Source organism: Coturnix japonica, chromosome Z (assembly GCF_054131305.1).
Source record: "Coturnix japonica strain WE chromosome Z, WE-NBRP24, whole genome shotgun sequence".
Lineage (NCBI taxonomy): Eukaryota > Metazoa > Chordata > Aves > Galliformes > Phasianidae > Coturnix > Coturnix japonica.
Window position 1 is genome coordinate 49,396,131 of NC_140702.1, and position 25,712 is coordinate 49,421,842.

Here is a 25,712-nt window from a genome sequence, read left to right on the forward strand (position 1 = left end):
TACGTTAGGAGCTAAACTTGTGCTTTCTGCCCCCACCATCAGTGAAGGAGGGTGAATTTAATTAGCTAAGTGAAAAGAACACTTCAGTATTTGAAGAACGTGAAAGCAGCATTTTCTCAGTACAGCTGGACACATTTCCAAGACAAGAAAAATAAATAAATAAAGAGCTTCAACAAAAATAAAGAGCTTCAACAAACGAATAAATAAACAATCCCATTTAAATCCAAGAAACTGCATGGATTTTATGTTGGGGTACTAAGTTGTTGTTGTAAGGATTTATGAGTGCATACAATTGTTCTGAGTAGATGGACTGTTCTAGAATAGCTGAGTTGGGCCTGTAGGTCAAGAGTTAGTGGGCGGGGGGTTTAGGTAGGTGTGTGTATAGGTTCTTTTGCGTGCATCGGGTTTTGCCTAGTGGGTGTACACGTCTGTGTGGGATTTAGGATGTTATATAAGGAGTGTGACGCAACAATAAATTGAGAGAAGACATCATGGCGTCCATGTTTGTGTCTCTCCCCCAGACAGTTGAGGTCCTGGGATAAGTCAGGTTAGTTGGCGGATCCGTCAATTTTACTTATACAACAAAAATGAAACTATTCAAAAATATGATTCCCAGGGATGCTGCAGATGGATGCTGGTGTATGAAATCCTCACTTCTGTTATAGACCACGCGTGCTGTGCTGCTCCTCTGTTTAGCTCTGTAGGTACCGGGAGCAATTTATGTGTTTTGAAGAACTGTCCAGCCTGATACCTCATCTTTGCCACATTAAAAGATAGTTTTGTTGATGGCTGTTGAGTACACAAGCTCTGATAAGACAGTGCAAAAAGGTAGCAGAAAAAAAAAAAAAAAGAAAGAAAAAAGAAAACGGAAAGCTATGAATGTTAAACGTGGAAGGCTGCATTGTGCCCAAGTACCAGTGTGCAGGAAACATGGCCTGCAGCACTCCTGGGAAAGGGTGATGGAAGATAAAGAAGGCTGTGTCATAACATACCTTTGATGAAGAGAAAGCACTGGGAAAAACAGATGTGGCATCCCTGAAGTCATCACTCTTAAGCTTGTCTGAACCTTTTTTTCCTGCCCCTGCGTTGAGTACAGATACATGTTGGGCAGAGAAATGGCTTGAGAGCAGCCCTGAGGAGAGGGCTGTGGGGCTGTGGGTTGAGGTAAGATTCAATGTGAGCTGGCAATGCGTGCTTGCAGCCCAGAAGGCCAACAGTAGCCTAGACTGCATGAAAAGAAGCGTGAGCAGGCTTTGAGCAAGCTGGTCTAGAGGGAGGTGTCCCCTCCAGCAGGAGGGCTCCCTGGGATCAGCCTTGGGAGCAGTGGGCATCCTGCAGACGGCACGGCTCTGGGAAGTCCCGCGCGTCCCTGCGCGCAGCGCGGCGCCGGCGGGGCTCCGCCGAACGGGGAAGGGGCGGCGCGACCCCGCGCCCTCCCAGGCACCCCCGCTGCGCCGCTGTCCCACCGCCCCCCGGGCCTCCGAGGGGCGAGCCGACCCGCCTCCGTCCCGCGGGGGCCGGCCGTCAGGGAGCCCGAGCCCGCGCCGCTGAGGCGGACGGAACCGCCTCTCTTCGCCCCGCCGTTGGCTCCGACCGGGAGCCTGTGTGAGGCCGCCGCTCCGCAGTGGAGCCGCGGCCGGGCGGGCGGCACCGGGCATCGCTATGGAGAGGAACCCCATCCCGGTGCTGACGGTGCAGACGACGCCCTACGAGGACCAGCGGCCGACGGGCGGCGGGGGGCTGCGGCGCCCCACGGGGCTCTTGGAGAGCCAGCGCAACTACCTGCCCAGCTTCGTGCAGAGCCTGCTCTCCTCCGTCGATCTCCGCGACCGCCAGGGCTGCACCATGGTGGTGGGCAGCGACGGCCGCTACTTGAGCAAGACGGCCATCGAGATCGTCGTCCAGATGGCCGCGGCCAACGGGGTAAGCTCTCCATGCACATGGCCAGAAAATGCCTGGAGATAAAGCAGCTGAGCCCTGTTCATGGTTCACATATATCAGCACCAATGTTCCTTTTAAACTTTAATAGTTTTCTTTAGAAAGGATGTTCCTGGCTCAGAGTCGTATGTGACTTGATATTCTGAGATTCATGGAATCTCAGAACTGTGGGGGTTGGAATGGACAACTGGGGATCATCAAGTCCAATCCTGCTAAAGCAGGTTCACGACAATAGTTTTGTTCTAGGTTCTATCATTTCACTCAAGAATCTTGGTTGTATTTCAAATAAATTTTTGCATTGCTATGGAATTTGTGGGAGAACTTTGTCTTAGAGACTGTCATTGATCCGTATTACTAGCAGCAGGAGGAGTAAGAACATATCTCTGACACGAGTGTGGTAACAAGTGACTTAACGTTGTAAGTCAGGTAATTGAATGACTGTAATGGCAGCTACGGGGAGGAGAGGTTAGAGGGTTGGACTACTACATACTGGATCGGATTAACAGATGATTTAGTTGCCTGGAAGTAGAATAAAATGTCAGGTAACAGAGGCATCTAAGTAAAGTGTACTGAAAGAACAGACCTACAGAGCAGTGAGGATTGGTAAGTGCAGAAATAGTTTTTCATTTCTAGCTTTTTCATTTGTAGTTGGCCATAAAAACAGTTCCTTACAATGTAGTAACTTAAGCGGTATGAATGAAAATCATACATTGTGTAAAATGATTTTGGCATAGTTTAAATGCAAATTAATTTGAGCATTTTTTAAACATGCTTAATCCAGTTGTTTTAATTATTGTCTAGCACTTCAGAGAGGAGAAGCCAGAAGGCCTTGTCAACGAAGCGTCTCGGTATGGATATCAAAACCACTTTTTTAATCATAGTCAGTGACTGCACTGTGCGGAAGATCATTCAAAATTGATTCTTTTTCTTTTCTAAGGTTTTCCCCTCCCTTGCTTTTAAACAAAGGTAGAAAACAAAACTTACTCTGTACTTCATTTGATCATTCTGCTTAGATATGAATTTTCTAATAAGTAGGTTGATCTGAAAATAATGCCTCCTCTTTTTTTTCCATGGAAACTACAACAGATAGAGTACAAATAACAGGTTGAAAGAAGCTCAACTTTCAGCTACAAAAACAGTTTTCAGTATAGTCTCCTCACCATTAGCTATACATTTTTGCTAGCAGTGAAAAAGCCTCAGCATGCTGTGCTTGTAAACATTTCAGTGGCCATGGCTTGTCTTTCATGTCACTGGCTGCTGCTACTTTTGTCTACTGAAATGCACAAGCCACAAGTAACCTCAAGAAGCTAATACTGTAGTAATTCCACGATGTTTTAGTTGGCTGATGGTTTGGTTAATGTTTGCCTTCCTGTATTAACAATCTAGTAATTTTACAGTGCTATGAGAGACATACTGCTTCTGCCTTACAAAAAACTGCTTGTTCAAGGTGTTCTTTTTTCTTTTTCCAAATGCATACGCAGGTTGCATTAGCTGATCTTGTAATCGTCAATAAAACGGATTTGGTGTCAAGGGAAGAATTGAATAAAGTCAGAACAACTGTCAGGTATGAAATTTCTGGTATAACCGTGACATTGTACATGCTCAAATGGTATTAGAAATTAGATCTCATGATTGTTCCAACAGATCGTGTAGTGAAAAAGAGCAGTGAGAAAGCAGTGAAAAAGAGTCTGCCCCTTTCTGGAGATGTTTCCAGTGCATTTCTGTGCTTCCACAGTCTTACCAGCTTGCCTAAGTAAGATTTGATGTTACCTGCTCAGAAGTGTAGAATTATAGAATAGAATCAAAGGATGCTCTTAAGTTGGAAGGAACCTTCAAGGACCATTGACTCCAACCTCTGGCTCTACTCAAGACCACCCAAAATTCCAATTCTATGTCTGAGAGCTTTCTCCAAATGTTCCTTGAACTCTGGCTGCTTGGGGCTGTTCCATGTCTACCGCCCTCTGGTGAAGAACCTTTTCCTAATACCCAACCTGACCCTCTTCTGGTGCAACTCCACACTGTTTCCTTGGCTAAATTAGGCCTAAAAAATGCCTTATAATAGACCTTTGTCTTAAGTGCTCACATTCTTATAGTATTGGGCAGCTGTTGCCATTTGTCTGAGTTAACTACAGGGGGCAATGTCTGCTAGTACATACATGTTTATTAGCAAATATAAAGGGGTATGGAAGATATCTGAATAATTGTCATGGATGTAAAAGAACCAATGGGCTGAATTAAACCAGTGTTCAAAGGTGTGTTCCATCTTTCTCAGTACCCTGACAGACAAAATGGAATATTGAGAAATACTTTGCAACGTTATTTGTGGTTCAGACTCTTGAGAATTCTTAACCTTGCAGTTTGTACTGGGAGAAGAAAAATGCTATGTTCAGTAGTAATATTTTATTGTCAGAAGTTGTGAATTTTGACCTTGGTTCGGATATAAAATGTCACAAAAGCAAACTTTTTCTTGATGCCTCTTGGACTGTAAAACATTTAGTAACAGTGTGAGAGATGTCGTTATGTTTCTTGTATTGCTCTACATTGTTAAATTGTTCAATCGATATATTACAGTTGCGTTTGCACCTCATTTTGCTTTTTTCTATTTGTTTTAGGTCAATAAATGGACTTGTTGAAATTTTGGAGACACAAAGGTCGAGGTATTAGATTAACCTGTATTCCAACAAGTACCAAATCCTGTCCCACTGACATTATTTTTACCAAGCTTTCATTATGATCTGTTGGCTGTGCACATGCATACCTACCTGTACTGTGTTTTAATGTGTGCTTGTGTTCAAAGAGGTACAGAACGATTGTTCCCATCAGAGAATTAGATAACACTTAGGCATCCAATACAAATCACATCTTTCAGAAAACAGATTCTTGTGTGGTTTTTTTTGTTTGGTTGGTTGTTTGATTTTTTAGTATTAATTTATTTTTTAACTGTATTCACTAAAATTCTCTTTTTATGCTCCCATATTACTGTACAGCTGAAAGCTGCTTTACTCCATGGTAGGTAGCTCTGACTGCTGACATGTGAAAATAGGGCTAGCTTCTGGTGCTTTGCATTGGAATAAGAGATCAGGAAAAAAAAACAACAAACATGGACAATTATTTATATGTTTAAAAATGAGTAATCGAAGCTTCAGTACACATAATTCCTACATGCAGTGAAAATACAAACCTTTCTTTCTCTCCCTATCTGTGCAGAGTTGATCTTTCCAATGTGCTGGACCTGCATGCTTTTGACAGTCTATCTGGAATCAGGTATGACAGTAAGTTCACTTTTATTAAAAGTAATGCTCATTGCATAGATACACGCATGAAGTAGGTACATTTACATTTAGGCAGCGTCTGCATCTGAATTTCTGTTCCATGTTCTAGTTCAGACACTGGTTTACAATTCTCAGTAAGAGTAAGAAGTAATAGAAAGAGGATGTTTTTCCACTTGAGATACATGCAGCAAAAGATTGTAGGGTTTGTAAAATGAAATGAGAGCCAAAGCACCCATGATTGTTTGGCGTTTTCCCCCCGTTTCCCTTGTTGAGGCTTTAAGTTGTCCATTAGTACTACTACTAATCAATAAGATCTCAGTGCTTTTTTCTGGTTCTCTTAAAACTCAGAGGATTTAATTTTTTTCTTGCTTTACATTGTGATGAACTGGAGACCTTAGTTTTCACAGGAAACTCTGAGTTCCACAACAACCTAAGCCTTGGAAATGTTGTTCAGCGTGTTCCTGGATCCGTTATGTCCTCTGGTTCTTTTATGACTAAGAGGCTCAGCTTTAAATTAGCAAACACTGCACAGTGTGCAGTGGGAATTAGCTTTGGGAATGAGTTAAGTAGAAAGTGGTGTATAGTATTTCACTTCATTTTATACTGCACATTTTACTCTTAGAAGCAATGGCTTTGTTCATTTTTTACTTCCTAACATAGTTTCAAGAAGTGATGCCCAACAAATCATCCCACAGATGTCAGAAGTTACTTTTTTGTTTTATAAAGATGTAAGAGTGTAAAATGTATATAGAAGTCCATGGCGACTTACTCTATGATGGTTAAAAGTTAGTAGGTCGTACTCCTAGCCTTGTTGTGAAAATGGGTCTCCTAAGTCTTTCTTGTAAGACACTGACAGCTGAGTTAGAACAAAGCGTTTCTAACCAGAACAGACTCTCTTGGCCCAAGGACAGCTTGAATCCAACCAGAAATGACCATCCAATAGGTCACTCCTTGCTTTATCACTCATAGGTCAGAATTTTTTTCCTAATCTAGAAAGGAAATCCGTAATTGTTCTGTACATTACTATAGTCAAATTAGAGAATTGACAGTGGAATTCCAGCAGTTAAGCTATGGCAGACTTCCTATCACAGATCATTTGAAAGATCAAACAAACATAATTAAACATAACTATTCTGAGATTAAAGCTGAATTAACTGTTGAAAATTACTTTGATAACAGCACTTTAGTTTTGGTCTGCAGTACTGAAGAGTTTGTGTAGATCTTGTTTGAGATAATGACACTGCATCCATCCAGTGCAAATGCAACATCTGCTTGTTTACAGCTTGCAGAAAAAATTCGAGAGTATGAAGACAACAGATGCACATCTCGACAAGGTAATTACAGCAAGCACTGCTTCAGTCTCGCTGTTAGAAGATAGTTCAGGATAACTGCAACCATGGCATACTAATCATCTTATTTTTTCAGAAGGTTTCAGGTAGAGAATCGTATGTTTAAGATCTCTGGAATATTACACTGAATGCCATGTACTTTGATAGAGATAGATAGTAAATGTATATACTGAGTTCTGCTTTCAAATATGGTTTAAGAGTTCTGTTGTTGGAAACTGTGTTCTTGTACATGGAGAGCATTACTACAACAGACAAGTAATACTATTCTTTTCAATATTTGCCCTTCTTGAGCAATTGAGATTTGAGAATTGAGCCCTATACTTACACCTGATATTTATCCCGTAGGTCGAAATGATGTCAGTGTTTGTAGATACTGGGGAGTTTCTGTTCACAACTTTGTATGAATTAAGGTGTTAGAGAGACACATTCTGTGAGTGCTTCCCTTTGTTTTCACACAGAAGATCAACAGATCAACCTGTAACAGTGAATTAGGTTTTCCTATAAATTTGATATAAATCCTATAATCGCACGTGTGCTAGAAGGTTAGGAATGTGAAATGCTTTGTTTTTCCAGATATGTAACCCAGCTTTCATTTATGTCAGGGTAGAATCTTCTCTCTTGCTCTGTGCAATAAAACAATCCTTGCATATTACAGTTTAAATTGCATTTTTATCTTGGTGATTGTGTTTTATTTAGAGAGAAAATACAGTATTTTGTCTGTTTTGTGGTTTTGATTTTTAATAAATAATTGAAGGGGAAAGGGTCTGGCCTGTCACTTTTTTAAAGTATAAGCAGTTCTGTGCTAAATGCTGCTTTTAAGCGTCTATCTTGTCTGTCTTGTGTGTCTTTCCATTTACAGGACATAGTGACAGTAAAACTTGTAGTCCTAGGAAGTATTAAGGAAGAAAACCTTAATCTCTTTATACAGGTAAATATGAATACATCGCAGTCAAGTGCGAAATCACTGTGTCCTTTTGTAGAAAATCATCTTACGCTGTTCTGTTTGTGAAAACATTTTTCCTCTTTGTAGAATCTTCTGTGGGAAAAGAATGTGAAAGATAGGACTGGATGTACCATGGATGTCATAAGACTGAAGGTTTGCCTGAAACTTCCAACCTCTTTGTTTTGTGCTTTCCCTCTTTTTAAATGGAAAGAAACTGCAGTGTATTGTCAGCCACATACAGGTCAAAGAGCAGACAAAAGAGAGAACATCAGTTTGTCATTGATCCATGTAGAGACACTTAAATAGCTGCTGGCCAATGAGACCACTCAAGGTATCTGACAGAGAAGCAAACCACAGTACTACTTGCTGTGTAGTGAAAGGGGAGACTTGCAGTCCCAAACATGAGTGGGACAGGATGAATGATCAGGACATAAGTGAAAGGAGGTGATGTTGTTGTCCCCTCCTTTGCTCTGAAAGGTCTCATCCGGATATTTCACCTAGATGGCTCCTTATCTAGGGATGTAGTTACAGGTTTCTGTCCACGATTACAGTTATTGGCATAATAAACAGAAGTTTAATTGAGTGTAACAATGCAGCACAATGCTAGCTATGGTCCACCTAAAATTTTTTGATTATATCAGACTGCAGTTTTAAAGATGTGATTTACACATAAGTGTATTCATCCCCGTGTAATTATGTAAGCATACTGGGGATTATTTTAAAAACAAATAATTGCTAATACGTTCGTGGGAATGCTTTGAGTATTTGATCACATAATCAATAACTGTGAAGATGATGAAGTCATTAATGCGTACAAAGTCAGGTTCGTTTCGGAAAATCTTAAAATGCTGAGTTGCGTATTTCTTGAAAATAAAATTAATGTGGTTTCCTGCAGCTTAGTTTTGATAAAGTACTATTTTAACTCATTGGTAGAGTAAGTATCTTCTCTGGTGAGAAACCTTACAGGCTTCTGCTTGCAGGAATGGATTTTTGTAATATGCTCTACAATACAATTAGCTAATCTTTTTTCTCTTTGCAGGTAGGAACCTGAATAAAGAGATTATCAAAGAAGTATTCATAGGAACTGTGACAGACAAGCATGAGAACAGTTGACACTGGACTATAAACAGGATGAAGTCTTGTGCTTAAATCTGCAAGTTTTTGTGATAAGAAGGACTGAATGACACACCATGTTGTAGTAGTACCTTTTTCTGCTTCCAGTCTACTGCACAGTTAAACTCCTGAGCCCTGCTAAGAATCCCAGCTCACCTACTGTTGAAAGGTTGGCTCTTATGGTCTAGATTAAACACAAAAAAATTCTAGCATCTTGAATTAGGCTTAATTTATGCCGGTGAATTCATTTCGCTTTGCAGAAGTACCAGTAGGCAAAAAGACCTGTTACTTTTGTATGTGAAAAGAGGCCATAAATTACAGTATGTGTGGTAGTAAAGATGTGGTTCTGGTTCTGTCCCGTTCTAGCTCTTTGTGTCAGCAGCAGCCCCTTGCTGGCAGGACAGTCCGAGGTGCTGCTCAGCAACAGGTGACATACCGGTGTGCTACCAACATTGTTTTTCTCCTTAAGCCAAAACAGCATCGTACCAGACACTGGGAAGAAAATCAGCTCTGTCCAGCTGAAACCAGGACACCAGCAGACGTGAACTGATTCATAGTGTCATAAGTATTAGGTAGCTTGGAGAAGCTTCCACAAACCAGGAACTAATGCAAGGTGAAAAGAACGACTTCATGATAATGTTACTGTTAAGAATCAAAGAATCACAGAATATCCTGCACTGGAAGGGACTGACACCCTGCTCCACACAGGAGCACCCCAGAATTGAAATCCTGGGCTGAGAGCATGGTCCAGACCCCCTCCCCTCCCCTCTTTGCTTTTCTTTTCGGTGCCTTAAATGGGCATGGAGGGAGAGGACGGGGTTTCGCCCAATTCTCTGAGAGGAGGCGGCATGGTTGGAAGCTTCTCGCTTCCCACAGCTCGCGGTGAGATTGGGAATTTGTTTTTTTCTCTTTGTTGAAACTCTCTCGTCGTTGTTTAGTGTCATTGGGTTCATTAAACTGCCGCTCGTTCTCAGAACGTTCTTTTTTTTCATTTTTCCTTCCTAGATCCAATGGCAATCTCCCTTCCCTTCCCCTCCCTCCGAGCGCACGTAGCCGGGCCAGGCCTGGCCACCGCACCGTGCAGTTAGAGAGGGGAGGTACTTTTGTTCCTTCCCTGCCCGGGTTTGTTCCCGCTGTCACGGAGTGAGCTCTAGAGAGAACTCCGCGACATCTACGAAGAGCAGCCTCTGCAAAACCAAAGTGCTTGAGCAGCGCTGTGTGCTGGGTATGTGCTTGGCACCTGTCTCAGTGACAAATTTGCACGTTTTCCCCTGCAGGAAGCAGAGATGCTGTTCCGGAGGCAAATCACAGTGATCTGATGACCTCTGCACCCTCCCCAACATCTCCTACATGAAATCACCTTTCCAAAGCACCGTTTCCTCCACTGCTCTTTACTTACTGTTTTTTTACAGGTCTCCTTAAACCCCAGAATAAACACAGTACCTCTGGATCTTATCTCCTGTCATGCTGAGTTTTCAGGAATTAGACCTGGGAGAAGTTGTACTGAGGGACGTGGTTTAGTGAGAACTGTTGGTGATGGGTGGATGGTTGGACTGGGCGATCCCATGGGTCTTTTCCAGTCCTGGTGATTCTGTGATTCCGTGATTCTGTGCTGGGGCAACAGGAGAAGCCAATGGGGAAAATCAAGGGAAATACCTAAAAGGAATTAAGGAGTTATCCTTTAAGGAAGTGAGAAGACCAGCTACCCAGCTGAAGAGCTTCTACACCAGTGCACACAGCTTGGGAAACAAACTGGAGGAGCTGGAAGCTACTGTGCTCCTGTAAAACCACAATATAGTTGCTGTCACCAAAACCTGGTGGGATGATTATCTTGACTGGAGTGAACAGTGAAGCAGGAAACAGATGCTCTACTGGAATTCGGAAGAAAGGGGGGCTAGGAGGGGAATAGTTAAAGGTAGTTTACAGAAACAAGGAAGGGAAACTTAAAGGTAGATTATAGAAATAAGTAAAGGAAACTTAAAGGTAACAAGTAAAAGAAACGGGGGGCCTGGGAGAGCAGGGAGGATGCAGATAAGGAGTGAGACCTCACTGGACGACATCAGGCAAGGAGGAGAATAGATACTGTAAATACCAGAAGAGGAGTTGCATCCCCCAGATAAGAACAAGAGGGGGTCTGCATGCTAAAGAACTATTGAATATGTATCAGAATTCCAAGAACTATTGACTATGTATTAGAATTCCAAGAAATCATTGACTCTGTATTAGATGTACCTATATCTGTGTCACGATTTTACAGTTCGGGGTGCAAGTTTGGTGGAGCTATCCCCCTTGCACCCGGCGCTGGAATAAACATACCTGCTTTATAACCCATCTCTGGATTATAGAGTTTTATTCCGCAAGTTAGGAGTGTGCCTATTGGTGGCTACAAGCTGTTCAGAAGGCACAGGTGAGGAAGGAAGGAGTGGGCATTGCTACCTACACAGGAAAGAACAGAATGTGAAGAGCTGTCCCTAAAGAAGTCATATGGGTGACAGTTAAGAGACCAAGGCAGGAAAGGGAGCCTTGTGAGCGGTGTCTACTATAGGCCACCTGATCAGTCAGAGCCTGTTGACAGGCTCAGGAAAGCCAAAACCCTGCTTGAATTGAACTCCACAAGGGATGCCATAAAGAACACGTAACTCTTCTACATGTACCTCAACCAGAAAAAGAAAATCCAGGAGGGCGTAACCCCCTTGTCAGTGACACACGCAGGCCTGTACAACAGACGAGGAGAAGGATGAGGAACTCAGCAACTTTTTTTGCCTCGCTCTTCTCTGATAACTGCTCACCACACAGCCCTCAAACTTTGGGTTTGGTAGGAGGGGGTTTCGGAATCTACATCCTCACTGTAAGCAAAGATGAGGTTCATGAGCACCTGAGGAATCTGAACATCCACAAGTCTATGAGTCCCAAGGAGATGCATCCCAGCCTCCTTGTCCTATAGCTTTCCAAATTGCATCTGCAGCCCGTTGTTATATTGTTGTAGTATATTCTGGCTACAGTATTGCCAGCTGTAGCCAGAAATCCATTGGCTTTGAACGATGCCATCAGCCAGCAGACCCTTGCAGCACAATGCTTAACCTCTCTCTTAGTGAGGATATGCAGGAGGGGTCCGCTAATTGCCTGTTCTTCAGCAAATGTGCTCTACCCCATCCTGCCCTCGGTTGTGTTCACCACTCCAATGACCAGCGATTTCTTTATCCCAGGTCAGTCCAGCTGACCCGCTCCTGCTGAGGTCTCTCTCTGCGTCGCTGTGCTGGTCCCGATATCACATTGGGGTCACTGTTTACTGGGAGAAACGCACTCAGCCACTCCAGGATTGAATAGCAGAGACACTTTATTGGAAAAAGAGTAATTCTCATAACCATAATTCCTCTGATTGGTTGCAGCAATAAAGCTGTAAAGCCCTTCTACCACTGATTGCTTAGCATACAGTGAGCATGTGGTGTTCGAGCACACAAGCTTTCTCTCATTAACTGGCTACAGGCAGTTTCTTTTCTGGTCATGCTTCACAACTTCCGTGTGTTGTGCTTCCACAGCTGATACTTCCCCAAGCCGAGAGCAGTCCTGGTAACAGGATGGCAGCCAGCACGAGGTGAGTGCAGGCATGGGGTGGGCACGAGGAGGCAGAGAACCCATGCTCAGGCTCCGCCCCGCAGCGTGTCACGATTCCGAGGGCGGGTGGGCAGCATTGTGGTGTCAGCGTGCTCAAGCTGTGAGTTCAGAGAGGTGACCCGCCTCTGCCATTGCGGTCGTGACCAGCGTTTAGCGATGGTTGACAGCAGCTCTCTCGTTGTCCTTATAACCCTTGCCCTTCTCTACGGCCTCATGTTTCTTGTGGCCGGAGTTATCCTGCTCACTGTAGCCCGAAACCTGCAGGTAGGGGATATTTTGAGGGTGGGGATGACTTGCATCTGGGGGATTTGGGGCTGGGGGAGTCGGGAGCAGTTTTTCGAGACCACCCAGGAGCATGACTCAGGAGCCATGTCCGTGTGTCCGCAGGCCGGCAGACGACGCTTGCGGTTGAGGAAATGGTGGCAGCGAGCAGCAGCACTGAAGCCAGGTAGGTCCTGTGAGGGCCAGCCCATGCCCCAGGCCTGCCCAGGAGCATCCATCTCCAGGCTGGGCTGAGCCTCTGGGAGCAGCTAAGCCCTGTTCATCGTTCACATGTATCAGCACCAATGTTCCTTCTAAATTTTAAGAGTTTAATTTAAAAAGGATGTGCCTGGCTCAGAGCATCTCTGGAGCTCCTGTTGCCCTGTGGCTCAGTGACCTTCCCTGTTTTACAGGTGCCAAGAAACACTGCAAGCCATGGAGCCGCTGCAGTAAGGCTGACCAGGAGCTCCAGCAGCTGCTGCTGTCGGAGCTGCCTGAGCTCAGGCCCTGGGCCCTGCTGGGCCCTGACTTCCTGCAGGCAGCCTGGAAGGATCTGGAGGAGCTGGTGGAGCGGAACAGCCTGCCATGTCACTGCTGCACTTCAGCTGAGATCCAAAGCTGCACTGGAAAAGGCAACATCGACTCCTTGAAAGTAGCCAGCAGAGCACAGGCAAAGCTGTTGCCAGTCTGCCCCACTGGATGCCTGTGGTGCGCTGATACCTACAGAGCCCTCACGGTCCATATGGCCCGGAAAAGCCTGGAAGTGCGCATGGCCGCCCTGCCCAAATTGCTCTTGATCTCCCATCAGCTGGCACGGGAAAGACAATGCAGCCATGTCCTGCCCAAGCCCATCAAGCCAGGGCAGACCCAGGCCAAGGGCAAATGCACTGCAGGCAGCGTTCTCAAGAAGAAACAGAAGAGTGACCGTGGTGTACCCAGCCCTGGAGATTTCCCCATACTGATGCCATGCGCCCCCTATATTCTGTTGCCCTGGGACGTGGGTCAAGCCAGGAAGACCATCCAGCAGAAGGCTCAGACTCACAGCCAGGGCCAGGCTCAGGCACAGCAACATCCCCAGAAGCAGTGCTGCCCCCAGGAGTCGGCAGAGATTGCTTTGCCTCCGAGCCACGCAGCAGACAAGGAGCAAGAGCATCCCACAGCTACCGTAGCGCTTCCTGGCTCAGACAACACATCAAAGATAAAGGATGCCAGCTGTCAGACAGACTGTGCAGGCTTTTGCGTGACTGACATCAAATCCAGGAGCCAGTGCGTCAGCAAAGCGCATGCTGTCATCTCAAAGCTGCAGCTCGGTCCGAAGACCTTTGGGAAGCTCTCCATGCACGTGGCCAGAAAATGCCTGGAGATAAAGCTTCGCTGCTTACCTGAGTTAGTGCGGAAGTCCATGTGGCGGCAGCGTTGGATGTCCCGCACCCGCCCAGCTGGCACCATGGCATCAAAATCCCAGCTGGTTAACGGATACTTCCCCATCCGTCGGTCTCGATTCCTGAATGAGAAGCGCGAGACCCTGGAGCTGCACATCCGCTCCCTGAAGTTGAAGCGCTGTGAGAACCTCCTTATCTCAGCCAGTCCATCGAAGCCCGCAGTGTCCCAGGAGGAAGAATCTACCAGCTCGTATGTGTCTGCAACATCCGTGGCATCTTGGGCTGAGGTAGGCCCCAAAGGACAAAAGCAGCGGGCCCAGTCGAAGAAGTCCCCTAGCAGAGGCAAAAGCAAGCGGAACGCCGAAGTGAAAGGCCCTGGCTTTCCAACTGCCAGACTAGTGTTCCGATACTGCCCTGCACTGTGGCCCGAGCAAATAGTACCTTGGTTTTAGGGAAGGCGTGCGTGACGAATGAAAAGCCACAGGACATTGCTTCTAAGCTCATTCACCTTAGCGACAAGTCGAAGGAGGACAATGCACCTTCTGCAAAAAAGACGTTTTTTTTTCTTTTCTAGATAAATGTGTCTCTTTATCTATTTCTAAATATGTATTTTTTTATCTATAAATAAATTTTTCTATTTTTCTAAAGTAAGTGCCTAAGAGCTTTCTCTACGGGGGCCCTCCTGGGGATTGAGGGGGGAGATGGGCTCAGGATGGAAGCTGTGCTGTTGCACAGGAGGACGTGCAGATGAGGAGTGTAAAAAGTTTGTAAATGTTCGTTCGTTGTGTTGGTTGTAGAAAGTTTGTGAATGTTTGGGAAGGTGGATGTTGCTGAGGGGCGCTGTGCGGGAGCGGGGTCGAGCGGGCTGCCGGGTTTTGTAACCGCCCCTGCGGCTCCTGCTTGCGCCGCTCCTGTTGACGCCGCTTCCCCCCCTCCCCCCCGCCCCGGACTGGTCTAATTCATGACAAGGAGAAGCCCCGGCAAGTTGGCTGGAGCTTCTCCTCCCCTGTGGCCGTGCCCTGGGTGCAGCTTGGGGCTCTGTGACCCATCTGGAGGCACAGCACCAAGTCCTGACACTGCAAGGGGACTGCAGGCTCCCACAGCACCAGGAACAGGCCGTCAGCTGAAACCAGGACACCAGCAGAGGCGAACTGATTCACCGTGTCATAACTATTAGGTAGCTTGAAGAAACTTCCACAAACCAGGAACTAATGCAAGGTGAAAAGAACGACTTCATGATAATGTTACTGTTAAGAATTAAAGAATCACAGAATATCCTGCACTGGAAGGGACTGACACCCTGCTCCACACAGGAGCATCCCAGAATTGAAATCCTGGGCTGAGAGCATAGTCCAGACCCCCTTCCCTCCACTCTTTGCTTTTCTTTTCGGTGCCTTAAATGGGCATGGGGGGAGGGGACAGCACCGGATGGGAGGTACCTTTCAGCCTCCCACAGCCCGCCGGTGAGATTGGGACTTAGTTTTTTTCTCTTTGTTGAAACTCTCTCGCCGTTGTTTAGTGTCATTGGGTTCATTAAACTGCCGCTCGTTCTCAGAACGTTCTTTTTTTTTTTTTTCATTTTTCCTTCCTAGATCCAATGGCAATCTCCCTTCCCTTCCCCTCCCTCCGAGCGCACGTAGCCGGGCCAGGCCTGGCCACCGCACCGTGCAGTTAGAGAGGGGAGGTACTTTTGTTCCTTCCCTGCCCGGGTTTGTTCCCGCTGTCACGGAGTGAGCTCTAGAGAGAACTCCGCGACATCTACGAAGAGCAGCCTCTGCAAAACCAAAGTGCTTGAGCAGCGCTGTGTGCTGGGTATGTGCTTGGCACCTGTCTCAGTGACAAATTTGCACGTTTTCCCCTGCAGGAAGCAGAGATGCTGTTCCGGAGGCAAATCACAGTGATCTGATGACCTCTGCACCCTCCCCAACATCTCCTACATGAAATCACCTTTCCAAAGCACCGTTTCCTCCACTGCTCTTTACTTACTGTTTTTTTACAGGTCTCCTTAAACCCCAGAATAAACACAGTACCTCTGGATCTTATCTCCTGTCATGCTGAGTTTTCAGGAATTAGACCTGGGAGAAGTTGTACTGAGGGACGTGGTTTAGTGAGAACTGTTGGTGATGGGTGGATGGTTGGACTGGGCGATCCCATGGGTCTTTTCCAGTCCTGGTGATTCTGTGATTCCGTGATTCTGTGCTGGGGCAACAGGAGAAGCCAATGGGGAAAATCAAGGGAAATACCTAAAAGGAATTAAGGAGTTATCCTTTAAGGAAGTGAGAAGACCAGCTACCCAGCTGAAGAGCTTCTACACCAGTGCACACAGCTTGGGAAACAAACTGGAGGAGCTGGAAGCTACTGTGCTCCTGTAAAACCACAATATAGTTGCTGTCACCAAAACCTGGTGGGATGATTATCTTGACTGGAGTGAACAGTGAAGCAGGAAACAGATGCTCTACTGGAATTCGGAAGAAAGGGGGGCTAGGAGGGGGGTAGTTAAAGGTAGTTTACAGAAACAAGGAAGGGAAACTTAAAGGTAACAAGTAAAAGAAACGGGGGGCCTGGGAGAGCAGGGAGGTTGCAGATAAGGAGTGAGACCTCACTGGACGACATCAGGCAAGGAGGAGAATAGATACTGTAAATACCAGAAGAGGAGTTGCATCCCCCAGATAAGAACAAGAGGGGGTCTGCATGCTAAAGAACTATTGAATATGTATCAGAATTCCAAGAACTATTGACTATGTATTAGAATTCCAAGAAATCATTGACTCTGTATTAGATGTACCTATATCTGTGTCACGATTTTACAGTTCGGGGTGCAAGTTTGGTGGAGCTATCCCCCTTGCACCCGGCGCTGGAATAAACATACCTGCTTTATAACCCATCTCTGGATTATAGAGTTTTATTCCGCAAGTTAGGAGTGTGCCTATTGGTGGCTACAAGCTGTTCAGAAGGCACAGGTGAGGAAGGAAGGAGTGGGCATTGCTACCTACACAGGAAAGAACAGAATGTGAAGAGCTGTCCCTAAAGAAGTCATATGGGTGACAGTTAAGAGACCAAGGCAGGAAAGGGAGCCTTGTGAGCGGTGTCTACTATAGGCCACCTGATCAGTCAGAGCCTGTTGATAGGCTCAGGAAAGCCAAAACCCTGCTTGAATTGAACTCCACAAGGGATGCCATAAAGAACACGTAACTCTTCTACATGTACCTCAACCAGAAAAAGAAAATCCAGGAGGGCGTAACCCCCTTGTCAGTGACACACGCAGGCCTGTACAACAGACGAGGAGAAGGATGAGGAACTCAGCAACTTTTTTTGCCTCGCTCTTCTCTGATAACTGCTCACCACACAGCCCTCAAACTTTGGGTTTGGTAGGAGGGGGTTTCGGAATCTACATCCTCACTGTAAGCAAAGATCAGGTTCATGAGCACCTGAGGAATCTGAACATCCACAAGTCTATGAGTCCCAAGGAGATGCATCCCAGCCTCCTTGTCCTATAGCTTTCCAAATTGCATCTGCAGCCCGTTGTTATATTGTTGTAGTATATTCTGGCTACAGTATTGCCAGCTGTAGCAAACAATCCATTGGCTTTGAACGATGCCATCAGCCAGCAGACCCTTGCAGCACAATGCTTAACCTCTCTCTTAGTGAGGATATGCAGGAGGGGTCCGCTAATTGCCTGTTCTTCAGCAAATGTGCTCTACCCCATCCTGCCCTCGGTTGTGTTCACCACTCCAATGACCAGCGATTTCTTTATCCCAGGTCAGTCCAGCTGACCCGCTCCTGCTGAGGTCTCTCTCTGCGTCGCTGTGCTGGTCCCGATATCACATTGGGGTCACTGTTTACTGGGAGAAACGGACTCAGCCACTCCAGGATTGAATAGCAGAGACACTTTATTGGAAAAAGAGTAATTCTCATAACCATAATTCCTCTGATTGGTTGCAGCAATAAAGCTGTAAAGCCCTTCTACCACTGATTGCTTAGCATAAAGTGAGCATGTGGTGTTCGAGCACACAAGCTTTCTCTCATTAACTGGCTACAGGCAGTTTCTTTTCTGGTCATGCTTCACAACTTCCGTGTGTTGTGCTTCCACAGCTGATACTTCCCCAAGCCGAGAGCAGTCCTGGTAACAGGATGGCAGCCAGCACGAGGTGAGTGCAGGCATGGGGTGGGCACGAGGAGGCAGAGAACCCATGCTCAGGCTCCGCCCCGCAGCGTGTCACAATTCCGAGGGCGGGTGGGCAGCATTGTGGTGTCAGCGTGCTCAAGCTGTGAGTTCAGAGAGGTGACCCGCCTCTGCCATTGCGGTCGTGACCAGCGTTTAGCGATGGTTGACAGCAGCTCTCTCGTTGTCCTTATAACCCTTGCCCTTCTCTACGGCCTCATGTTTCTTGTGGCCGGAGTTATCCTGCTCACTGTAGCCCGAAACCTGCAGGTAGGGGATATTTTGAGGGTGGGGATGACTTGCATCTGGGGGATTTGGGGCTGGGGGAGTCGGGAGCAGTTTTTCGAGACCACCCAGGAGCATGACTCAGGAGCCATGTCCGTGTGTCCGCAGGCCGGCAGACGACGCTTGCGGTTGAGGAAATGGTGGCAGCGAGCAGCAGCACTGAAGCCAGGTAGGTCCTGTGAGGGCCAGCCCATGCCCCAGGCCTGCCCAGGAGCATCCATCTCCAGGCTGGGCTGAGCCTCTGGGAGCAGCTAAGCCCTGTTCATCGTTCACATGTATCAGCACCAATGTTCCTTCTAAATTTTAAGAGTTTAATTTAAAAAGGATGTGCCTGGCTCAGAGCATCTCTGGAGCTCCTGTTGCCCTGTGGCTCAGTGACCTTCCCTGTTTTACAGGTGCCAAGAAACACTGCAAGCCATGGAGCCGCTGCAGTAAGGCTGACCAGGAGCTCCAGCAGCTGCTGCTGTCGGAGCTGCCTGAGCTCAGGCCCTGGGCCCTGCTGGGCCCTGACTTCCTGCAGGCAGCCTGGAAGGATCTGGAGGAGCTGGTGGAGCGGAACAGCCTGCCATGTCACTGCTGCACTTCAGCTGAGATCCAAAGCTGCACTGGAAAAGGCAACATCGACTCCTTGAAAGTAGCCAGCAGAGCACAGGCAAAGCTGTTGCCAGTCTGCCCCACTGGATGCCTGTGGTGCGCTGATACCTACAGAGCCCTCACGGTCCATATGGCCCGGAAAAGCCTGGAAGTGCGCATGGCCGCCCTGCCCAAATTGCTCTTGATCTCCCATCAGCTGGCACGGGAAAGACAATGCAGCCATGTCCTGCCCAAGCCCATCAAGCCAGGGCAGACCCAGGCCAAGGGCAAATGCACTGCAGGCAGCGTTCTCAAGAAGAAACAGAAGAGTGACCGTGGTGTACCCAGCCCTGGAGATTTCCCCATACTGATGCCATGCGCCCCCTATATTCTGTTGCCCTGGGACGTGGGTCAAGCCAGGAAGACCATCCAGCAGAAGGCTCAGACTCACAGCCAGGGCCAGGCTCAGGCACAGCAGCATCCCCAGAAGCAGTGCTGCCCCCAGGAGTCGGCAGAGATTGCTTTGCCTCCGAGCCACGCAGCAGACAAGGAGCAAGAGCATCCCACAGCTACCGTAGCGCTTCCTGGCTCAGACAACACATCAAAGATAAAGGATGCCAGCTGTCAGACAGACTGTGCAGGCTTTTGCGTGACTGACATCAAATCCAGGAGCCAGTGCGTCAGCAAAGCGCATGCTGTCATCTCAAAGCTGCAGCTCGGTCCGAAGACCTTTGGGAAGCTCTCCATGCACGTGGCCAGAAAATGCCTGGAGATAAAGCTTCGCTGCTTACCTGAGTTAGTGCGGAAGTCCATGTGGCGGCAGCGTTGGATGTCCCGCACCCGCCCAGCTGGCACCATGGCATCAAAATCCCAGCTGGTTAACGGATACTTCCCCATCCGTCGGTCTCGATTCCTGAATGAGAAGCGCGAGACCCTGGAGCTGCACATCCGCTCCCTGAAGTTGAAGCGCTGTGAGAACCTCCTTATCTCAGCCAGTCCATCGAAGCCCGCAGTGTCCCAGGAGGAAGAATCTACCAGCTCGTATGTGTCTGCAACATCCGTGGCATCTTGGGCTGAGGTAGGCCCCAAAGGACAAAAGCAGCGGGCCCAGTCGAAGAAGTCCCCTAGCAGAGGCAAAAGCAAGCGGAACGCCGAAGTGAAAGGCCCTGGCTTTCCAACTGCCAGACTAGTGTTCCGATACTGCCCTGCACTGTGGCCCGAGCAAATAGTACCTTGGTTTTAGGGAAGGCGTGCGTGACGAATGAAAAGCCACAGGACATTGCTTCTAAGCTCATTCACCTTAGCGACAAGTCGAAGGAGGACAATGCACCTTCTGCAAAAAAGACGTTTTTTTTTCTTTTCTAGATAAATGTGTCTCTTTATCTATTTCTAAATATGTATTTTTTTATCTATAAATAAATTTTTCTATTTTTCTAAAGTAAGTGCCTAAGAGCTTTCTCTACGGGGGCCCTCCTGGGGATTGAGGGGGGAGATGGGCTCAGGATGGAAGCTGTGCTGTTGCACAGGAGGACGTGCAGATGAGGAGTGTAAAAAGTTTGTAAATGTTCGTTCGTTGTGTTGGTTGTAGAAAGTTTGTGAATGTTTGGGAAGGTGGATGTTGCTGAGGGGCGCTGTGCGGGAGCGGGGTCGAGCGGGCTGCCGGGTTTTGTAACCGCCCCTGCGGCTCCTGCTTGCGCCGCTCCTGTTGACGCCGCTTCCCCCCCTCCCCCCCGCCCCGGACTGGTCTAATTCATGACAAGGAGAAGCCCCGGCAAGTTGGCTGGAGCTTCTCCTCCCCTGTGGCCGTGCCCTGGGTGCAGCTTGGGGCTCTGTGACCCATCTGGAGGCACAGCACCAAGTCCTGACACTGCAAGGGGACTGCAGGCTCCCACAGCACCAGGAACAGGCCGTCAGCTGAAACCAGGACACCAGCAGAGGCGAACTGATTCACCGTGTCATAACTATTAGGTAGCTTGAAGAAACTTCCACAAACCAGGAACTAATGCAAGGTGAAAAGAACGACTTCATGATAATGTTACTGTTAAGAATTAAAGAATCACAGAATATCCTGCACTGGAAGGGACTGACACCCTGCTCCACACAGGAGCATCCCAGAATTGAAATCCTGGGCTGAGAGCATGGTCCAGACCCCCTCCCCTCCTCTCTTTGCTTTTCTTTTCGGTGCCTTAAATGGGCATGGGGGGAGGGGACAGCACCGGATGGGAGGTACCTTTCAGCCTCCCACAGCCCGCCGGTGAGATTGGGACTTAGTTACTTTTTTCTCTTTGTTGAAACTCTCTCGTCGTTGTTTAGTGTCATTGGGTTCATTAAACTGCCGCTCGTTCTCAGAACGTTCTTTTTTTTTTTTTTTCATTTTTCCTTCCTAGATCCAATGGCAATCTCCCTTCCCTTCCCCTCCCTCCGAGCGCACGTAGCCGGGCCAGGCCTGGCCACCGCACCGTGCAGTTAGAGAGGGGAGGTACTTTTGTTCCTTCCCTGCCCGGGTTTGTTCCCGCTGTCACGGAGTGAGCTCTAGAGAGAACTCCGCGACATCTACGAAGAGCAGCCTCTGCAAAACCAAAGTGCTTGAGCAGCGCTGTGTGCTGGGTATGTGCTTGGCACCTGTCTCAGTGACAAATTTGCACGTTTTCCCCTGCAGGAAGCAGAGATGCTGTTCCGGAGGCAAATCACAGTGATCTGATGACCTCTGCACCCTCCCCAACATCTCCTACATGAAATCACCTTTCCAAAGCACCGTTTCCTCCACTGCTCTTTACTTACTGCCGTTTTCCAGGTCTCCTTAAACCCCAGAATAAACACAGTACCTCTGGATCTTATCTCCTGTCATGCTGAGTTTTCAGGAATTAGACCTGGGAGAAGTTGTACTGAGGGACGTGGTTTAGTGAGAACTCTTGGTGATGGGTGGATGGTTGGACTGGGCGATCCCATGGGTCTTTTCCAGTCCTGGTGATTCTGTGATTCCGTGATTCTGTGCTGGGGCAACAGGAGAAGCCAATGGGGAAAATCAAGGGAAATACCTAAAAGGAATTAAGGAGTTATCCTTTAAGGAAGTGAGAAGACCAGCTACCCAGCTGAAGAGCTTCTACAGCAGTGCACACAGCTTGGGAAACAAACTGGAGGAGCTGGAAGCTACTGTGCTCCTGTAAAACCACAATATAGTTGCTGTCACCAAAACCTGGTGGGATGATTATCTTGACTGGAGTGAACAGTGAAGCAGGAAACAGATGCTCTACTGGAATTCGGAAGAAAGGGGGGCTAGGAGGGGGGTAGTTAAAGGTAGTTTACAGAAACAAGGAAGGGAAACTTAAAGGTAACAAGTAAAAGAAACGGGGGGGCCTGGGAGAGCAGGGAGGATGCAGATAAGGAGTGAGACCTCACTGGACGACATCAGGCAAGGAGGAGAATAGATACTGTAAATACCAGAAGAGGAGTTGCATCCCCCTGATAAGAACAAGAGGGGGTCTGCATGCTAAAGAACTATTGAATATGTATCAGAATTCCAAGAACTATTGACTATGTATTAGAATTCCAAGAAATCATTGACTCTGTATTAGATGTACCTATATCTGTGTCACGATTTTACAGTTCGGGGTGCAAGTTTGGTGGAGCTATCCCCCTTGCACCCGGCGCTGGAATAAACATACCTGCTTTATAACCCATCTCTGGATTATAGAGTTTTATTCCGCAAGTTAGGAGTGTGCCTATTGGTGGCTACAAGCTGTTCAGAAGGCACAGGTGAGGAAGGAAGGAGTGGGCATTGCTACCTACACAGGAAAGAACAGAATGTGAAGAGCTGTCCCTAAAGAAGTCATATGGGTGACAGTTAAGAGACCAAGGCAGGAAAGGGAGCCTTGTGAGCGGTGTCTACTATAGGCCACCTGATCAGTCAGAGCCTGTTGATAGGCTCAGGAAAGCCAAAACCCTGCTTGAATTGAACTCCACAAGGGATGCCATAAAGAACACGTAACTCTTCTACATGTACCTCAACCAGAAAAAGAAAATCCAGGAGGGCGTAACCCCCTTGTCAGTGACACACGCAGGCCTGTACAACAGACGAGGAGAAGGATGAGGAACTCAGCAACTTTTTTTGCCTCGCTCTTCTCTGATAACTGCTCACCACACAGCCCTCAAACTTTGGGTTTGGTAGGAGGGGGTTTCGGAATCTACATCCTCACTGTAAGCAAAGATGAGGTTCATGAGCACCTGAGGAATCTGAACATCCACAAGTCTATGAGTCCCAAGGAGATGCATCCCAGCCTCCTTGTCCTATAGCTTTCCAAATTGCATCTGCAGCCCGTTGTTATATTGTTGTAGTATATTCTGGCTACAGTATTGCCAGCTGTAGCAAACAATCCATTGGCTTTGAACGATGCCATCAGCCAGCAGACCCTTGCAGCACAATGCTTAACCTCTCTCTTAGTGAGGATATGCAGGAGGGGTCCGCTAATTGCCTGTTCTTCAGCAAATGTGCTCTACCCCATCCTGCCCTCGGTTGTGTTCACCACTCCAATGACCAGCGATTTCTTTATCCCAGGTCAGTCCAGCTGACCCGCTCCTGCTGAGGTCTCTCTCTGCGTCGCTGTGCTGGTCCCGATATCACATTGGTGTCACTGTTTACTGGGAGAAACGGACTCAGCCACTCCAGGATTGAATAGCAGAGACACTTTATTGGAAAAAGAGTAATTCTCATAACCATAATTCCTCTGATTGGTTGCAGCAATAAAGCTGTAAAGCCCTTCTACCACTGATTGCTTAGCATACAGTGAGCATGTGGTGTTCGAGCACACAAGCTTTCTCTCATTAACTGGCTACAGGCAGTTTCTTTTCTGGTCATGCTTCACAACTTCCGTGTGTTGTGCTTCCACAGCTGATACTTCCCCAAGCCGAGAGCAGTCCTGGTAACAGGATGGCAGCCAGCACGAGGTGAGTGCAGGCATGGGGTGGGCACGAGGAGGCAGAGAACCCATGCTCAGGCTCCGCCCCGCAGCGTGTCACAATTCCGAGGGCGGGTGGGCAGCATTGTGGTGTCAGCGTGCTCAAGCTGTGAGTTCAGAGAGGTGACCCGCCTCTGCCATTGCGGTCGTGACCAGCGTTTAGCGATGGTTGACAGCAGCTCTCTCGTTGTCCTTATAACCCTTGCCCTTCTCTACGGCCTCATGTTTCTTGTGGCCGGAGTTATCCTGCTCACTGTAGCCCGAAACCTGCAGGTAGGGGATATTTTGAGGGTGGGGATGACTTGCATCTGGGGGATTTGGGGCTGGGGGAGTCGGGAGCAGTTTTTCGAGACCACCCAGGAGCATGACTCAGGAGCCATGTCCGTGTGTCCGCAGGCCGGCAGACGACGCTTGCGGTTGAGGAAATGGTGGCAGCGAGCAGCAGCACTGAAGCCAGGTAGGTCCTGTGAGGGCCAGCCCATGCCCCAGGCCTGCCCAGGAGCATCCATCTCCAGGCTGGGCTGAGCCTCTGGGAGCAGCTAAGCCCTGTTCATCGTTCACATGTATCAGCACCAATGTTCCTTCTAAATTTTAAGAGTTTAATTTAAAAAGGATGTGCCTGGCTCAGAGCATCTCTGGAGCTCCTGTTGCCCTGTGGCTCAGTGACCTTCCCTGTTTTACAGGTGCCAAGAAACACTGCAAGCCATGGAGCCGCTGCAGTAAGGCTGACCAGGAGCTCCAGCAGCTGCTGCTGTCGGAGCTGCCTGAGCTCAGGCCCTGGGCCCTGCTGGGCCCTGACTTCCTGCAGGCAGCCTGGAAGGATCTGGAGGAGCTGGTGGAGCGGAACAGCCTGCCATGTCACTGCTGCACTTCAGCTGAGATCCAAAGCTGCACTGGAAAAGGCAACATCGACTCCTTGAAAGTAGCCAGCAGAGCACAGGCAAAGCTGTTGCCAGTCTGCCCCACTGGATGCCTGTGGTGCGCTGATACCTACAGAGCCCTCACGGTCCATATGGCCCGGAAAAGCCTGGAAGTGCGCATGGCCGCCCTGCCCAAATTGCTCTTGATCTCCCATCAGCTGGCACGGGAAAGACAATGCAGCCATGTCCTGCCCAAGCCCATCAAGCCAGGGCAGACCCAGGCCAAGGGCAAATGCACTGCAGGCAGCGTTCTCAAGAAGAAACAGAAGAGTGACCGTGGTGTACCCAGCCCTGGAGATTTCCCCATACTGATGCCATGCGCCCCCTATATTCTGTTGCCCTGGGACGTGGGTCAAGCCAGGAAGACCATCCAGCAGAAGGCTCAGACTCACAGCCAGGGCCAGGCTCAGGCACAGCAGCATCCCCAGAAGCAGTGCTGCCCCCAGGAGTCGGCAGAGATTGCTTTGCCTCCGAGCCACGCAGCAGACAAGGAGCAAGAGCATCCCACAGCTACCGTAGCGCTTCCTGGCTCAGACAACACATCAAAGATAAAGGATGCCAGCTGTCAGACAGACTGTGCAGGCTTTTGCGTGACTGACATCAAATCCAGGAGCCAGTGCGTCAGCAAAGCGCATGCTGTCATCTCAAAGCTGCAGCTCGGTCCGAAGACCTTTGGGAAGCTCTCCATGCACGTGGCCAGAAAATGCCTGGAGATAAAGCTTCGCTGCTTACCTGAGTTAGTGCGGAAGTCCATGTGGCGGCAGCGTTGGATGTCCCGCACCCGCCCAGCTGGCACCATGGCATCAAAATCCCAGCTGGTTAACGGATACTTCCCCATCCGTCGGTCTCGATTCCTGAATGAGAAGCGCGAGACCCTGGAGCTGCACATCCGCTCCCTGAAGTTGAAGCGCTGTGAGAACCTCCTTATCTCAGCCAGTCCATCG

At 48.1% G+C, this 25,712-nt stretch overlaps 1 protein-coding gene and 1 long non-coding RNA gene across 2 annotated transcripts; both read left to right on the forward strand.

The window, feature by feature from the left end:
- Positions 1-1,662: 1,662 nt before the first annotated feature.
- LOC146753998 (zinc-regulated GTPase metalloprotein activator 1-like) lies at positions 1,663-8,153 on the forward strand. Its single transcript, XM_085530076.1, has 7 exons — positions 1,663-1,923; positions 3,420-3,502; positions 4,551-4,595; positions 5,146-5,202; positions 6,493-6,544; positions 7,419-7,487; positions 7,590-8,153. The coding sequence occupies exons 1-7, from the start codon at positions 1,663-1,665 to the stop codon at positions 7,806-7,808; spliced, it is 786 nt and encodes a 261-aa protein (XP_085386202.1). The 3' UTR covers positions 7,809-8,153.
- A 46-nt stretch (positions 8,154-8,199) lies between these two features.
- Positions 8,200-12,892, forward strand: LOC146753999 (uncharacterized). The gene is made up of 3 exons (XR_014940118.1): positions 8,200-8,784; positions 12,155-12,210; positions 12,618-12,892. It is a non-coding gene; the product is annotated as an uncharacterized LOC146753999 (long non-coding RNA).
- The last annotated feature ends 12,820 nt before the right edge of the window (positions 12,893-25,712 follow it).